Source organism: Anthonomus grandis, chromosome 6 (assembly GCF_022605725.1).
Source record: "Anthonomus grandis grandis chromosome 6, icAntGran1.3, whole genome shotgun sequence".
NCBI classification, from domain to species: domain Eukaryota; kingdom Metazoa; phylum Arthropoda; class Insecta; order Coleoptera; family Curculionidae; genus Anthonomus; species Anthonomus grandis.
The window spans coordinates 22,144,910-22,163,927 of NC_065551.1; the positions used below are offsets into that span (position 1 = coordinate 22,144,910).

At 28.8% G+C, this 19,018-nt stretch overlaps 1 protein-coding gene across 2 annotated transcripts in view; it reads right to left on the reverse strand.

Moving 5' to 3' along the window:
- Positions 1-15,543, reverse strand: part of LOC126737101 (O-acyltransferase like protein-like) — a 21,747-nt gene extending 6,204 nt beyond the window's left edge. The window contains exons 1-6 of one of the 2 annotated variants that reach the window (XM_050441815.1): positions 15,205-15,543; positions 14,817-15,068; positions 8,533-8,732; positions 6,463-6,680; positions 6,322-6,386; positions 6,076-6,269 (exon numbers count right to left, since the gene is read on the reverse strand). In XM_050441815.1, coding sequence (XP_050297772.1) covers positions 6,076-6,269; positions 6,322-6,386; positions 6,463-6,680; positions 8,533-8,732; positions 14,817-15,068; positions 15,205-15,421 — 1,146 coding nt within the window. In that variant the 5' untranslated portion in view covers positions 15,422-15,543. Of the gene's footprint in view, positions 1-6,075; positions 6,270-6,321; positions 6,387-6,462; positions 6,681-8,532; positions 8,733-14,816; positions 15,078-15,204 lie in introns of both variants that reach the window. The other variant, XM_050441814.1, reaches the window with a different exon arrangement.
- Between the last annotated feature and the right edge of the window lie 3,475 nt (positions 15,544-19,018).

The window sequence follows — 19,018 nt, forward strand, 5'->3', positions numbered from 1 at the left end:
AAAAATTAATGCGAGTTTAGGAAAGCCGTACCAAAAAAATTTACATTAAAAATATAAAATTTTAATTCGTTCGATAAATAATTGAAAAAAATAAATTTCTTATTTTATCATATTTACAAAATAAATTCATATTGCTTCTTAAGATTTTAGCTTTTTAATGGGTATTTTTCAGCAATTTCTTAAAAACATGGCTTATTTGTAAAACGTGCTTATTATATTCCAGGAGTGCACAATGTATTTTTTAATGATCAATTAAAAATAAAAAAAGAAAGATTTATATTGAAAATATATTTGTAAGTGTATTTTATTTGGAATATTCACATTGATCTTTGAAAAACAGGAAATTATTTATCTCTTAATCTAGGCATATTATTTGATTGGTGTTTCTGAAAATAGACCATAATTTTTTCTGGAATATTTCCACCAATATGAGATATCTTAAATTATTAAAAAAGGAGATATATTAACTGAGATTTCAGTTTTTATTTTAGAGCAATTTTAAAAGTCCGTAATTTTTTTATTATTTTATTTTTTATATGTAGACATTTGATTTGACATTAAAAGTCAAGGAACTTTAAAAGGAAATCATAGGGTTGGAAAGGCAAACTGAAGGGGACAAATAACGTATACACAGATATATCCATTATGTACAGGGTTTCAATTTCAAAATTCTCAAAGCAAATATCTCTGAAACTAAAAAAGTTAGAAAAGCGCGTGTTTTAAAATGCTTTCATTTTAAAATAAATTAAATTAATAATATTTTTTAAACTCATTTCTAATAATCTGAAAGCCTTCCCTTGGAATAGATGCATATTTTTAAATAAATCATTTGCCAAAAGTACTCTAAGCTAAACTATTTTTTCTTGTTTGCTGATGCTGATGACCAATATCCAACTTAAGCCAAGTGTGTCAGATTGTACTTCACAGTCAAAAAAGTTAAAAGTAACAATAATTTTTTTAATTTGATAAAGCAGTTTGTTTACTAAGCTGAATGTAATGTGTTGAAATGCAGGTGTTTAAGTTTTTAAGTCATACCAGAAAGTAGATGATGAAACAAGATAATACAGTTAGGGGTGAGCAGTAGCCTTTTCATACGACTGACTTGTTTTTGAGTATTTGTGTCCAGTGTTTGTGATAGTTAACTGGATTCAAGATATTCACTGTAATTTCCCGCCAAAATGGGTTTCTCAACAACAGATGTAAGAGAAATAAAATCCATCATTTCTAGTGTGTTTAACGATAAATTTCTCTCTGAAATAGCTGCATTAGTAAGAGAAAAATTGAATGAACAGCTAGAAGCTCAAAACCAGGAAATCGCAGCCCTTAAAGTAGGATTAAGTTGGATGGAGGAAGAGAACTGTCAACTTAGAACTCTACTAGACAATCAGGAACAATCTATGCGCAGCAACAATGTTCGTATATTCGAAATCAAATATGACCGAAATGAAAATGTCCGAGAAACCGTACTTTCTATATTAAATAATAGACTAAAATTGCAGGTTAACGGTAGCGAAATAAAAAAAATTCACAGAATTTCGCCAAAAATTCCAGGCCGTAAACCGCCGGCAGTGCTTGTACGGTATTCTACTGCTGATGTCCGTTTGTCGGTACCCAAAGCAGAAAAATGTTAAAAAACACCGGTGTTTACATTAAGGAGGATCTCACTCAATTACGGCTTACTTTATTAGACCGAGCAATAAACCTTTTTACAAACAAAATTGCGTGGGTGTCTAGTGGCAATGTTTATGTCAAAACAAGTGATGGTTCGGTGCATCGTATAGTCTCGGAAAGTGATTTAATCAACCTTAAAAGCAATGTTGGGACTGAATAACTTAAGAACAAGTCCGAAATATCAGGTACTTTTTTATATATGATTGGCTTACTAAACTCTTTTTGTTTAACTTTACGACAAACTAGTTTTTTTTTCTTTTTGTTTTGGTGTAGGTGTAGGTATAATCCTTATATTTATTCTTTGTTATTATTATTAAACTAACTTTTTATACTTAGACATATATGTAGTTAGATAGTTTCTTGGCTAAGATTTTGTTATAACCAGGGAACTTCAGCTTTTATTTTATACAGATATATCAATTTATTACAAGTGCATAACTAGTAAGTACCTAAATCTGCAACAACTAATATATCATTCCTAAAAACTTATAACTAATCGCAATATTTTATGTCGTTAAAAATAGCACATATTAACTGTAGTCCCTGCTGACTCATTTTGAGGATTTTAAGAATGATTATTGTAAAAAGGACTTTAGCCTGATTGCAGTCACCGAAAGTTGGCTTAGTCTTAATATTGATAGTAGTGCAATACAGATCAGTAATTATCAATTGATAAGAAATGATCGTCAAAATCTTAGGAGTGGTGATATTGTTGCCTATGTCCGGAATGGTTTATCATACGAAATTATTTTATCTGAAAGTCATGAATTTTTTGAAAGTTTATGGGTAAAAATTTTTATTAGTAAGGAGCCATATATTTTCGGCATAGTCTATAGGCCTCCAAGTTCAAATATTCAGAGTTTTTTTAAGACTATATTTTAGATAACACCGTTTGAAGTATAGATTTTATAAGTTTTTCCATGTAAATCTTTTTAATTTTTTTTAGTTTAGGTTAATGTAATCAGACTATAATGTCGGGTAATATCGACCTTACTGATCGGTTTTACCCGACGTTGGTTCGTTTTACCCGATTATTAACCACGTTTTTTTTATCCTAATAGATTTGTTTTAACATGCCTTTTAAATACCACAGGAAAACTAATTGAGCTTCCTAGAATATTGAAGACATGACGTCAGCGATTAATGCCGTTCAAAATAATACTTTAGGCATAAGGAAGGCCGCCAGAACCTATAATGTGCCCTATGCAACTCTCCAAGACTGTCTTAAGGGAAAAGTTGATTCCTGTTGAAGTCCTGTTCAAGAGGAAGACCTAGCAAACTATATAATTAAAATGTCCAAAATGTTTTATGGGTTGCCTAGGTTCCAAGTCAAGAAAATTGCAATTCAATTTGCACAATCTAATAATATACCTAATAACTTTAATAAGAAAAAAGGAGTATGTGGCAATGATTGGTATTATGGTTTCTTGAAATGTCATCCTCAGATCTCCCTTAGAAGACCTGAAAGTACATCGCTAAATCGAGTTAAGGGATTTAACAAGAAAGAAGTTGATTTATTTTTCACAAATCTCTCTCAAGCGTATGAAAAGCATAAATTCAGAGCTGACCGCATTTACAATGCAGATGAAACTGGAATAACTCCTGTTCATATTTCTCCCAAAATTCTAGCTGTCAAAGGACAACGTCAAGTTGGCGCCATTACGAGTAGGGAGCGTGGCAAACTAGTTACTGTGCTTTGTGCCATGAGTGCTGCGGAGGACTATATTCCCTCTATGTTTATATTTGGCAGAGCAAGAATGAAGTATGAGCTTACGAAAAATGGCCCAGTAAATGCAATTTACAAAAATTCTGAAAATGGGTGGATCAATGAAGATCTCTTTTTGGAATGGCTTCAACATTTTGCTACACACACTAAGTGCTTAATTAATGATAGGGTCTTACTTATTATCGACAACCATTGTAGCCATTGCACATTAAATGTCTACAACTTTTGTAGAGAAAATTGAATATACATAGTAACCCTACCTCCTTACACATCACACATGTTGCAGCCATTAGATGTTTGCTTTTTTAGGTCCTTAAAAACCGCGTATAATCGTGAGTGTAATTATATTTTAAAGGCTCGAAATTATCAAAAAATTGATCAGAGAGATATTGCTGAATTATTTAAAAAAGCATACAATAAAACAGCTACAATAGAAAAAGGTGTAAAAGGATTTGAGGCCACAGGAATATTCCCAATGAATCGAGAGGTAATAAATTAAGAAGAATTTGTTGTCATTGAAGATGAGAAAGGAAAGGAAACACAAGAAAAAGTAAAAAATATAACATTAGGCAAGAAACATAACAATAACAATATCGACAAAGAAAAAAAATATATGCCCACTAATTACTGATATGAATGAACCTCAACCAGGGCCATCTGGATTATGTCAGTTCAAGAAGCCACAGCAAAATAAAAGTGATAGTGATTCCAGCGATTCGGAAGTAAGTCTAATCTCTTTCACCGATAATGAAACCGATAAAGAACCAGACAGGACCATTGGTACAACTATCTCATTTAAAGATATTCAACCAATGCCAAGCTGTTTAATGTCGGTAGAAAATAACCAAAAGAAAGCGCACTCTCAATTCTTTACTTCAACTCCCAACAAAGAATAATTGGAAGTTAAGGACAAAATGAAAGCCAGAAAGAAAGAAGTAGAAGCTAAATGAACAAAAAGAAAAATAATAAGCAGTGGTAATCAGAACGAAGAAAAAAAGAATACAAAGAAGGTACAAAAACTAGAACAAGCGACTGAACCATGCATCATATGTACGGAATTTGGAAAAGATAATGAATGGTGGGTGAACTGTCCTTGTGGAAAATCTTCGCATGCTGAATGTGCGGGGGTGGAAATTACACAGGTGTATATATGTCATTTTTGCCAACCCTAAAGTGGTAATTTTTCAGTGTTTATTTGAGTATATTTAGTTTATAAGGTAATTTGTTTTCCAGAATTATGTTTATTTTATACCTATTAAACGTTATAAGCAAACAAAGGCGTTTATACTATTTTTCTTGTTTTATATTGCACGGTCGATATTACCCAACCAGGTAGTCGATATTACCCAACCCATATGGTTAATATCGACCAGATACGGTAAAATTATTTTTTTTAAATAAAACTTAACCTTTTTTAAAACATGTTTTGCTCCTTATGTATTATTTTCCTATTCCCAAAACTAATATTTTTTTGAAAAAATTAGGACCCAATACCTAATATATTATTAATAGAAATCATTTTTCCTTAAGTGGTCGATATTCCCCATACTCCCCCACTCCCCCTATACCTTCCTTTGACCTGAAAAAAATTACCACCTGACCAAGAAAAATTCTTGTGCAGGTGAATACTCCTCCAAAAGGCCTTTAATTTAAAAGCAATGGTACTATTCATAATTTTGGGGTTGGGTTGAGTTAGGATGGTTGGGTTAATTGGTGATTCACCCAATAACCAAAATATGGTGGTTGTTATAGAGTTACCCTTATCTTTATAACATTGGATATAAAAACGCTTTCCTAACTTTTTAATTTTAGATATATTTGCATTAAAACTTGTCAAATTGACACCCTGTTTAGACTCCCAGCTTTTTCTTAGAACTCACATTCCTGACTGCAAGTTTGAAACTTCAGATACTGCCACTCAAGTGACATGGCTACTTGTTCAATAAAGGGCAACGAACTAAGTAGTCAGAAAAATAGTTACTTTTAAAAAAGTGAAATGGGCTGTGAACTCTTTTAGATCTCACATGTCACCGGGGTGAGATAACATTTTTGTGGTACTATTGTGAAGACAAAATGCTATCTAGTTGTCTATCTATAAAGCTCTATCAAATGATGATCAATATCTTCTGATTAAGCGTAACATTGGTATATTTTCCAAGGAATTTTACATAGATTTGTGCTGAAAAACGAGAATCTGCTAACACTCTCACTAAAGGAGTTGATCCTATTCGCGTAAGTATTAAATAGATAAGGACAGGGGAAATACAAGGGATCAACAAAAATTAGAAGAAGCTGCCTTGAGCCTGATTGTAGAGCATTTTTTGTGTGATAAAATTTAAACGAATAGTTTCCTGATATTGACGTAAAAAGTTATAGAAACAGAGATTAAATTTCTGTTTTTTTTTCTTATTCAATAAATTCAAGATTTTAATCCAAATATCTTGACTAAAATTTATAAATTTATTATATAAAAAAAAATAATTTAAACCATACTTAAACAAATATAATAAAAAGTATCTTATAAAAAACAATTCGTCTAGATTGACCTATTATATCAAATATTTTACTTAGTGTACACAAAATACGATTTTCAAAAGTATTTTATATATCCTTAATTTCCGGTTAATACTGAAAATCCGAGAACGTATCTGTTCAAATATAATAACGTATTTACTCACGTCTACAAGGTCCATATAGTTTATAGCGGGGGTGGCCAGATTGTGTATATAACGATGTCCGTACACAATAAGACACATGCTCAAAAAACGTAATCCGTGCAAGCAGGAAATGTCGTCTCTGTTTTCTCTTGTTGAAAATAGTATACGTCCGTTCTCCTTTATAGAAAATAAAGATAGCAACTCGGGTGTATTTTCTAGAATATTTTTTTTACACATCTAATATACTATTTTTGTTATATTAAAAACCTTTAGATGCTATATCGGAAATTGTGCTAACTATTACAATTCCTATTATTAAACCTACACAACAACTAAAAATAAATATGGTTAGTAGTTGAATAATAATATCTAGAATACTAATATTATTAAGTACTAAATGGTCCATACAAATAAATATAATCTCCCTTAGTGAAGTCAGGTTGGTCATCCAACGTGGTACAATGGTCTTTTGTGAGAGACACGCTTAAATTTAATCCTTCACCAATATCAATAATACTTTTGCTGAAGTGATGAAGAACGTCCAAGTGGTTGCAGGACTGTGGAACACAAACTGACCAGATCAGCTTCACGTCTTCAAAAATGTTCTTTTTTAGGTTATCAAAATGCTTAAATAAAATATGCCAGGTAAAATATCAGCAATGTAAGTGTAAATAAGATTGTGATTCTTACAAAAGTATGTATTAAAAAAACATAAAATACTAATTCCGAAATTACTTCCCACTCATACTGTTTATAAGAAAATAGATATTCAAATACACAAAATTATTTTTATATAAAATTATGAATTCTTGAAATTATTCTTAATGTAAACGTTTAATATATATATATACAAAAATTTTTAAAATTAAATAATACTAATAAAAAAGATTCTTTATTACTTTTTTAAGTTTATTTATTGGGTATTAAGAGGAAATAAAACTTTTCGAGAAAGTTTCCACATCAAATCCCCTTAATATAAACTCATAAAAATTAATATCTGTACTTTCAAACGTTTTACCACAAGTTGAAACTTTTGACGTCCGTTTACAATTTTCCGTCAAAAATGCTTAAAGGTTTAAGTTTTACTCGCTATAAGCTTTTTTTCCTCTTTGTTTTCTTTTGGAGCTTTTTAAAAGGTATTAAAATAGATTTAGTTTTTTAAAATTCAGTTATTACTGGTAATTCGATTTCAACATAATAAATATTTTTTTTTACATTTTAAAATTAAATAATGTCTATTTTAAGAAAATATACGCTAAGTCCATTTAAGTTATGCTATTTTTTAGCTTGGCACGTATTTATTTATTATACATACATTATAATTTTTTAGTGGATTTTTTTATAATTTATTATTTAAAATTGAGGCTGGAGTAAATACTTAATTGTTATTAATGATAAATCTAGGTATCAAATGGCTTTTTTATAATAAAAAGTGCTTAGAGATTTTTTGGGAAGGAACCTTTTTTTATTACCCACATTTATACATATGATTTTAATATTTATATTACTATTTGAAAAAGAATCAGAGAACAATAAGAGATTTGCACATTTTTTCTTTACAGCAAGAGTAAAACAATGTTTTTTTAGAACTTAGGTAAAAAACTGAAAATCAAAATAAGAAATGTCTTGTACAAAAAAAATTGTAATAAGCAAATTAAATATCCTATATCAAGCCGTTTTTATCGTAAAGTTTTAAATATTAATATTTTTATTTCGCATACATGTTTTCTTTAGTGTATTTATATAAAGTTTCCTATTTATTTTTAGGATTAGTATATATATCTAATGAATATATTATTTTGTTGGTAATAGATAAACATATGCAAAAAATGTTAACAAAAATAATCAAAAACAAAACTTTAAGCATGTGTCTTTTACGTTGTCGCCAAAAAACTTTAGCTAAAAAATATTATCGTTAAGGACTAAAAAATTTATTAGTTATACATACACAACTTATTAGTGTTTACTTAAGTTTTTTATTTTTTTCTGTTAATGCCTGTTTAAAAATTAAAAAAAGAAATGAATTAATACTTCAATTCTTATAAAATAAATGAAAATATATAAAAAAATACATGATAATATTTGCAAAATATTTTAATTAAAAAAACTTACATAACCTCAAAATAGGTGATAAAACATGACGACCAAATAAATAAAAAAAGAATTGTTGGGCCCTAAAAATAAATTTGTCTCTCCTACACACGCAATTTTTCTAGAATAAAAACATGCCTGGAGACAGGGCATAGAAATTTACACAGGGGAGCAAAATTCAGTCAGATTTGAGTGGAGGGTTTGTAGGACACTCGAGATGTACAGGGCCGCAAAGAGGTTTCAAATTAAGAGATTATGTACGGAGTAGACGGTATTAAACTAGACGTCAAGCATACTAGAATGTCCCTCATCAATTCAAGAAGCTTTATAAGATTCAACTAAGAGGGGAATTTGACATGTTTCAAGCTCTTGTCACTTGTTATATACCTTATGAGAGATTTTCCTTTTATACCCTACAATTATTTTAATTAGGTCATCTGTTGGGCGAATATGGAGAGTACAATGGCGGCCCTTGATTGGTCCATAAACAGACTCTTCATAGATATTAAGACACTGCTGATAGCTGCCTAGTTCAATAATATTTCCTCCTAGTATACCAGACATGATTTTTGATGAAGAGTCAAACACTAAAAGGAAAAAATACCGATATAAAAAACTCTATTGATATATGAAGTAAAATAAATGTATTAGTTTATTAACTGAATATAATTTCCGTTTAAAATTAGTTTTACTCTCTATAGATTTTGCTGCAGATTTAGCGTTGATGCATACAACGGGAGTTAAAAAATTTATATTTTATTAAAAAAAATTAATACTAAATAAAAATTGTCATTGAGCATTAGGGATTTATTTAATCCATTTCTATTGCCTAAATACAAAAGATTTTAAAAGTTCAAAAACTGCGATCGTAAACCTAAATGGCGAGGCTGGATAAAGGCGAGAATTTTTTCAATATACGAAAGTATGTTACGTAGGATGCGTTTTAGTATCTCTCATAAAAACCCTTAGATAGTAAGTACGTCGAAGCTGTAAAACCAGAGGTGTTATTACTTTTTTTTTATAACTTTGGTTGAAATATAACGTCTTTAAAACTTTAGGAAAAATTGGTTAGGTATCACTAAGAGTTTTTCTGGATTGCGGTTATGAGAATATAGACATATTTCTTTTTGTTTTATTATCATGTAAAAAAAAGTTTAAAAAAAAATTATTAAAATAAAATTAAGTTACAATTTAAATATAGTGATATCTAATAAATTAATGAAAGTAGGCATAAGGTCCACTAAAGTTATGCAATAAATTCCAAAAAATAATCGTAAACAATTTGTTGCAAAATTTTAATTTAAAAGTAAATTACCGACTTCTAAATAAATAATTATAAATTGGTTAGGATCTATAAGTACTTAAATCATTTTTATTGGAAAAAATTGTAAGGTAGTTGCACTTTGCACTTTAATATAAATATTTTTATTTTGTATTTTATAAAAAATATGTGTTTTTAATTAAATAATTATGAAAAATAAAAATTGCTTTAACTTATTTTTATTAAAAAAAAAATCTGTTATTATAGTAGCTAAGTTATGCATGCATTTTATGGAATAGTCACGAATTCTATTATGTCTTTCAATTTCAATAAAAGTAGAAATTAGAAATATTGATTTCAGTAGATATGAATTTTAAATTAAAATCTAAATTTAGGCAAATTATATTATACAAATAAGGTTAAGAACTCTACAGTAAATAAAAAAATTAAACTTTACAGATGGAAGTATAGAATGGATATATTCTCCGAAAAAATTGTGTTGAATATGGTTTATGCTTCTAAAATAACTGAACTAAATTATGTATGCCGATAAAATATAGATAATTAAATATTAATAGATGTTAATAATTAGTAATAGATGATAATAATTAATAGATGTTTAAATATTAATTTCTTATTTAGGCTTAAGCTATTCAATCATATTTAAAATGAAAATAATTTTTTAGGATTCAGAAGATGCGAGTGGTTTACCAATTTTAAATTTTATGCAAATAAATGTCAACTTTTACACTGATCTTATTAAGAAACCATATTTAAGAAAAAGTGTTTATTTGCTAATCCAGCCAACATAATATAATATTTTAAAAAATCAAAATCAATCAGATCAACAATTTTTCAGCAACATGGTATTTAAAGTATGCATTTTAATATTCACAAAAGCGCGCAAAACAGAATTTTGTATGAAATTTGTCCACTGGTCAAAGAAAAATATTGAAGTTTAAGTAGGTACTTCTATATTACTTTTCTACTTAAAACTTTTTATAATGTAAAGTCTAATTTTTCATCAGACTTATTAACTCTTTATAACACTAAAGCTCTCTTATAAAGGGATTAGATCTAGTAAACAAAATAATTTCTTCAAATATTTAGACATTTATATTAGGTATGATAGTTATTCAGGCATAGATGTAGATAAGCATAATTATTGCAAGGTTTTAAAGCCTTTTATATTGGTCTATAATGTTTATGTAATAGGTTATTCTATTTAAGTTTTAAAAATTATTGTAGACACATTAGGTTTATTGAATAAGTTTGACGTTAACTCAGTGTTTAGACAAAGGCAATAAGTAAGGTGAAAGGTTGCTTGACCTAGTCAGTTCGAAAAAAGGTAAATTCATGTCAAGTTCTTCGATTAGATCTAGCAAGCTATTGTTTATTCCTTTAGCATTTCTGTTGTTTTGAAGAGTTGATAGGGATAAAATTCTTTCATAGTCTATTCGAAAAAGTCTTTGTCTAACTGATGATGCGTACTTTAAAAGACCTATTTTCTGTTTGCTTATCATATAGTAGAGATCGTTGAATACAAACTTCAATATTCGACATTGTTTTGGGCAATTTATTTTTTTGCATATGCATTATAGAAAATGTTTGTTAAAACGAACCAAAACTTGTTCATTTAGACTATTTTTGAAAGTTATTTAAGCAAATGTGAAAATCTTATGCACTGATTTTGGCTACCAAAGACGAGAGTTAAATTAAAATATTATCGGCGAACATTTTTTATATAAATTGGAAAAAAGTCTCTTAGAGAGATAAAAGATAAAGTAATAAGATAAGATAATAAGATAAAGACTTTATAGATTATGTGAATAGCATGATGCTAACCATGGATCGTTGTGGTATTTTGTCTTTTAGCTAAGTATTTAGGGGACAATTTTGAAGACGTAGAAATCGAGGAGTCAAAAGTTTTTTGAAGAAACAAGGGAACAATATTTAATTTCTCTATTTGTGAAAGAATATTGTGACAAGTGATGTAATATAATTTACTAATGTCCAGAGAGTAAGCCAATAGGGTTTTTTTATACTAAGAAGTCCTAAATATTAACCTCAAAACCTGCCATTTATTCCAGGTAGTCCATTGAAGATCTATGTTGACGAAAACCATACAAAACCATGTTTTTTATTAACATGTTCTTTTTTTCTAACAACCAGGTAAGACGAATATTAATAATTCTTTTAAGTACTTTACATTTATGATTTGTTATTAATATAAGTCTATAGCTATCTATCTGGTTTTTAGCATTTCCTGCGTTATGAATTGGAGGTAGATTAGGAAATCTCTATTTGTAAAAACATTTTCCTTCTAAGTAATATTTAAATTTTTTTAGGAACTTCCACATTGCCGACCCCGGTAGCACTATGGGCAAAGCGTTCACGATGTAATTGTGTGGTCTTGGGTTCGAATCCCGGCATGAGCATGGTTGTTTGTGTTTGTTTTATAAAAACAAAACATTGTGGTTCGGTACCCACGGTACCGAACCACAAGTTAGTCCTTAGCAAGTTAAACCCTAGATCCATAAACAACAATATTGGGCGGCTGTCGAAATACGACGCGAGTCCATTGTATTTGAGGAAGAAGAAGAAGAAGGAACTTCCACAAATTCATTTAGGAAATTAGAAATCATAGGAGTATAATGATTTCTAATTAACTTCGTAATAATTAAAGAATTTTTGCTTAATAGAGTTTTATCCCGTGATCCATGAACCATTTGTTAGCAAATCCGGGATGGAACGAGAAGGATGTGGTTTCTTTTTAACAATATTTTTCCATACGTCGTGATTGGATATAAAGTAGTTTAGTGAAGAAATAAAATTCCCCTAAGCAGATATTGTCGCTTGTTCGATTGCTCTTTTTGATAATGTTTTTTATTTTTTTTTATTATAACATTTTCAAATGATGAATTTGTTTTAAATTGGTTTAGTGCACGTGTTCTCTCTTTGATTTCTATTTTACATTCCTGCGTCTATTACGAAATAAGAGATTTATTTTGTAATAAAGAACAGCAGCAGTTTTGTGATAATTGAAGCACATTTATATCATAGTTAAGGAGATGTACCTTCATGCCTAACTTAAAAAGTTGCCAGTCGGCTTTTTTAGGCTCCATTTAGTTATTTTTCCTTAACTAGACATATTAGAATAAAATCTCTTAAAAATAATTTGGTATTGGTTTTTTCCATATGTTGTGTCTTCTAGGATGTCCCGTTCAAAATCTAATGCTACTTCAGCACTAAAGAAAGTTTGATAGTCGAAATTAGTATATCTTGTTGCAGAACTTATGTATGTTGAGCACTCTTTATTGAGTAGGACTATATTTACTTTGAAGATTATGTTTTTATAATTTTTCCACCAATATTTAACAATAATTAACACCATAGAGCTTTATCTGCGCTAAAATCTCTCAAAATTAGAAATGATTGAAGAATTTCTGATATGGCAGTAATATGGTCTCGTCTAAGTTAAAAAGCAGAAGCAAGATATAAACAGCTTATTGAGTTTAGTGATTTTAAGAACGTGAAGATGTTGTTGTACTTGTTTCCAAGTTTGAGTTAAGGCTCACTATTTTATATTCTTAGAATTCATGAGTTGATACCCCGCCTGATGTATGTTCTGCGTAAGTTCTCGTTAAGAATTCACTATGTTTCATCTATTTGCATATCTATTCTTTGCTTTTTAGCATATTTCAAGTAGTAGTCTTGAAGAGGATGAGCTTTCTGTTTTCTTGAAAGGAGGAATTTTTATTGGATGTTTTGCTGGGTTTTTTGTTGAGTTCATACTAGGGAATTTCTTGGTTTAATGAAGATCCTTGTTTGCATGTTTCCATTTTTGGCAATAATGTTGATATATAAATAACTCTGTCTGATGTTTTTTGACTATAAAATATTTTTCATGCTTCTGAAAATGGTAACTTTTTAAATAGTCTAATTTTTTTGACTTTTAAATTCTTGTCTGTATTTCATACATCCCTTCTATCTTGAAAAGTGTTTTTTTTTTATAATTAATGCAAAAGGAATATGGTAAACACGGTGAACTACTGAGTTCTGGGTACCTGCATAATAGGTAAGTTAAAATTAGCAACACAACATATACCTTGCTGAGTAAATATCTGTGTATGTAAAAATAAATAAAAAAATTACAATTTATACCCAATAAAGACTAAATTGAAAGCCAAATACCAAATACCTCCAATAAACTGATAACATAATGTTGAGCCAAATTATGGATGCAAAAAACATTTTTAAAGGCTAATATCTTAAAAAATAAACTATATTGAGAAAACAGATATCTTATTTAGACCACTCTCTGCCCTAATGGAATGCCAATCATTGGGAAGAACATTGTTAAATATTGGGGCTTAGTATGTTACAAATATAGGCTCTAGTTTCTTTAAAAGTAAGGTAATTTTAAGTACCTGTTTACATTATTCCTAGATTAATATTCATCAGTTATATACGTAATTCTAAAATAAATTTATAAGAAAAAAAACAATAATTTAATTTTAATTTATTAATTTTTTTAAATTCAAATAAGTTCAAATTTCTTGTTCTCACGAATATTCTAAGAATAGAGTCAACTAAAGAAGAGCCTGATGGATACTCTAGACGAACTGCATTGCTACCGGATTTTGTCTGATGTCTTTATATATGATAATTTTAACTTTTTGGAAGATAGTAAAGCTTTAAGTTCAAAGTATGTAGAAATTTTAAAAATAAGTGAAACTGTAACTGAATAAATACTGTACACTTAAAAATTATTAGCTTCAAGATAAATCGCTTCAGGTAAAGATATTTAATGATTATTGAGATAATTATTAAACATCTTGGTTGATATATAATAAAGATTATAAATGAGATATTACAGAAGAGACTTATCAATTCTACCTGTGGTAATGAAAGATTTATAAATAATTTTATTTGGAGATTACCAGGTGAATTACAGGAATTGCAAATGCATTAAGAATTATTAAAACACCTTAAAGTCTACAAAACCTAAGGCAATCCAAGGAAAGGAAAAGACGTGGTATATTAAAATAAAAAATTGACGTCTCAAGCTTAAAAATCAGGCAAATAGATCACTTACTGCTTTTTAAGTTTATAAACTTGACCTTTGGCAGTACAGTTTAAATATAAATAATATATTATACATTTGGTGGTACGGCTGGAAAAAATTGATTTTTAACATTAAAAATTCATAGCACATTTTATTTAAATTTAAATCAATCATTAAAAAGAACAAAATAACATTTAAAAATAGAATGTAAAAAATAAAAGGCTTAAAAATTGAATATTAAATTTTTTTTCAAAGTATGCATCACATCCACTTAAGTTATGCATCAAGTTTTGATAAAATTAGAAGGAAATTTATTAACAGTCATTTAACATAAAAACTTACTTTTGAGGGCCCAAGGTTCTAAAGCCCTTAATCCTAATTTAAATTCGTTTATATGGTCCCTACAGAGCGTGTTATTAACTTCACTTAACCCATACGTGTTCAAAATCTGATTCATAATCAGACCCTGTTTCATGTTAAGCTTTACGGGTTTTCTGATTTTCTTCTTTATTTCGGTTTCTCGGGCCCTTTCGCCTGAATCTGATCTAATTTTTGTCGCCAGAGAGAGATTTGATGTTATTTCGCTGGCATTTTCTGCAATGACTTTAACATTTTTGGTTTTTATTGGTATACGTGTGGCCAGAATTGCCTTTGTAACTTCAATAAAGTTGCGGTTTTTATGAGTCAAGTAAAAAAACTTTTGCTACTTTTAAACTAATTTTATACTCACCAGCTAAAAATTGGTTCGTGTTTTTCAAGTTTTTTGGCTGAAACCTAGTTTCAAAAAGTCTATCTGAAATAAATTTTGCCTTAGCAGTAATAATTGCAGCGCTTTCTTTTTCTAAAGTTAAATTAATTTTTGAATTACTGGCAGCTGCAATAATTCCCCAGCTTAATGTTAAAAGAAGTACAAAACTAAATGCACCAGAATACTTTGCAATTTCCATTTTATTAAATCGACAATTTTGCTCGGACGCATTTTTATACTTTGGGCAAACACCCTTGGGAAGAGACGGGCTTTAAATGCATAGGGGATATTGCGATAGGAGTAGTATGGTTAAAAAGTTACCTTGTTTTAAAAAATAGTTTAGTTTAGAGCTACTTTTAAATAAAAAAAAAGTTGGGTTAAATGAGCTTTATCAGTAACAATTTCATATTAAGCTTTTATTATTCTATTAAAATGTTAGTTAAATAAAATTAAAACAAACTTTCTTATTTATGCAATATATCCAAACTGCTTACAATTTACATTTGGTTTATTTACTTTAAAGGAATCGTAAACTGAAACCTTATTTGGGATTTAATTCATTACCAGAAGTTTAATTTTCATCCAAAAACAAATTTACCCTATGTTCCCTAACATCAACTAATAATAATTTTGCCTTGCATGTATGAGAATACGTTGACGTGAAGACCTAAATTTTCTACTCAACTTAGTTTGGAACTTTAAAATCAATAATTTCCTTGTTGTCAGATAATTATATTTTCATCATATCAACTATGCTAAAATACTGTTTTATCCTATAATCAAAATTGAATTTTATTCTATGATCTCGTTAGCTTAACGCATTTGAACCCTAGTTTTCTATGAAATTATTTTAAAATATATTGCAAACAAAATTATACATTAAATTACTACTGATAATAATAAATTCGGATCCGTAACTAATATTATAAATTATAGCTCGATATTTTTCAAAAATTAATTCATGTACTTTATGAAAATATAAATTAATTTAACTCAGTTTATCGACAAAACAATATAAGCATTTTAGAGGGTCTATAATAAATTTGAAAACTAAAATTAATGACAATGTAAAATAATTATTATTGTTTAGTCAATTAAATTTGAATTTGAAGCAATTAAAACTTTATTAAAAACAATATGAGTAATTTATTTTAAATTTAATAATAAAATAGGATTATTATTAGAATACATTGATTAATAAATAAATTTTAAAATCAAATGTATATCCTTAATAAGGAATGAAAAAACAAAAAACAAACGATATTGCTATTTCGACCAGTTGTGTATTGGGTTTCAAACGAGAAATGGAAAGCTATGCTGCTATAAATTTAACTACGAAAAGCCCGTACAGAATACTAAAACAGGATTTAAAATTATTTACAATAAAATCAGGTTTTAGGCTTTAGCTGCATTTAGGTAGTTGTGCCAAATATGGCCAGCAACCGTTTGCTATTAATTTATAAACCTATTGTCTGAATTGGTATTAAGATAACGCACGTTAAATTTGTATGGGATTAAACCTAATAGATTAAAAATAAACAATCCTATAATAATTAAACAACCCTATTATTTTATTGGCACCTATCCTAATTTAATTATTAAGGGCAACTTTTAGCTGAGCTATTTATTGATTTTTTGTTATGAACTAAATTGATCATACGGTTAACGGGTCGAACATTATTTGCTTTTATTTTCTATAGTAAATACTTTAATTAGGTGTGACCTATTTTAAAATTAAGATGATTAAGGTTAGATATTGGGTCATATTCTAGCTAGCTTTTTAGCAACACTAATTAATATGAGATTTCTAGAGGATCGTAATTTTAAAACAAGCTAATAAATATATTAAGAATATCTGTTAAGAATAACAAAATGATATTTCAGACATACACATGGACACAACATGTGTACAAGGAACCTTAAATCTGTCATTAACTATGTTACAGTAAGACAAAATAGGATGTAACTAATTAATTAAGTAGGGACATATAGAGGAGTCTGTTGCAGCTTAAATTATTATATATTCAAAACAAAACTGCTAGTCCCATATATATCTCAGGAATTCATAAATAACAAGAAACCAGTGAAACCAGTGAAATTACCTGAATTTTATAACAAAAAAGATTAGATGAAAAACTATGACAGTTCACCTGTAGACAAAGTATATGAAAATATAGTGAACCCTATAAAAAAGGAGCTACAGAAAAAGCGGACGGACTAAAAACTTTACAGCTTATAAAGAAACTCTGGTAGAACGATGAGATTAAATAATTGATTATTACTTTAGAAGGAAAAACTATATCAAATATGGTTGAGCACCAAGCACCAGAAAGACAGAGACCAATACTGTGAAACTAATAATAATCAGAAGAACTATTAATATAAAACAAAAATATATGTGGGAGAAAAATTGTAGAGCAATTAACACCTATTCCCGATTAAGAATATGAATAATAATAAGAATGGAAAAGTCCGATGCCTCTGTGGGTAAACGTATAATACTTTCAAAGAATGGGGATCTTGTCCCTGCAGGATAAAAACAAGCTTATATATCGTCTATTTATATGAAAAGGAATAAACAGGAACGTTCAAATTACGATGATTTATCTGTACCCAATACTAGGGATTATTATCTGAGATCTCATTGAACAAACAGAAGAACAACAGTTAGGATCTTGAGCTGGAAGAACGTATACAGATAGCATATAACGTCTGTTCAAGACAAATTACAGAAAAAAGGTCAGTCGTTAACCAAGAAACCCATCTTATATTCACAGATTTCCAGAAAGTCTATGATAAAGTCCCTGTCATAAAGTTGTGCAATGTTTTACAGGAAACCAATTTTAGTCAGACTATTCAAGTTCTAGTCAAGAGTAAGAATCATTAATAGCTTATCAGAAAAGCTTCCGGTAGATAAAGATTTTAGCCAAGAGTATTGTGCATCGCTTACATTATTTAAAATCTATGTAGCGCTAGCTCTGTGACAATCGAAGATAAAGTATAACTTTATCTTTTGATATTTGCTTTTAAACTCTCTTATTTGCTGACAACCAAGTTATCATAGCAAACTATAAATACAACTTACATTATATAGCGTAAATATTTAGGAAAGAGTATATTATTTGAAAACTGGAAACCAAAGAAAAAGTAATATCTCTCCATGGAATCAGAACCATCTAACATCAAATTAGATGTAGACGAAGTAACTAATTACAATGCTTACGTCTCTTAGTGTGGAGTTTAACTCATCTAGAAAGAACGATAAGAATAACACAAGTAAGAAGAATTATAGGATACCTAATTAGAGTAATAAAAATGGGAAACAATGGTAATACACATATATAAAACTTTCATGAAAAAATGTACATCTTATGGAGCATAGATATGGAGAATAAAAACACAAAATCGAAGAAAACTTAGAGCGACTAAAGTAAAAACAGATATGGTATTGATATGTCCAATTTTTACTAAAACTCAAAAAAGTAAGGAAAGTACATAGGTTTGCATCCCACACCCTAAAAATGTCATCAGATATCCAAAGTTAAGCTTTAGTAGTGCTATGAAATGAGTTGTGTAACTATAACCTTATCAAGAATGTTGAAGAGTACTAAGAGAATGCTAATTGGTCGAAAATCGTTAGGCTTAAAAGGATTGAATACTTTTGGATTTAGATGTGTCATAGTAAAGAGGGTACTGGAAAAAGAACAATTTTTAAGAATATCTTATCGTATCCTGTAGAATTAGGTATAAGGCCAAACAAAATTCTTTCTACTACTAAAAAAAATCGCTTAATTGA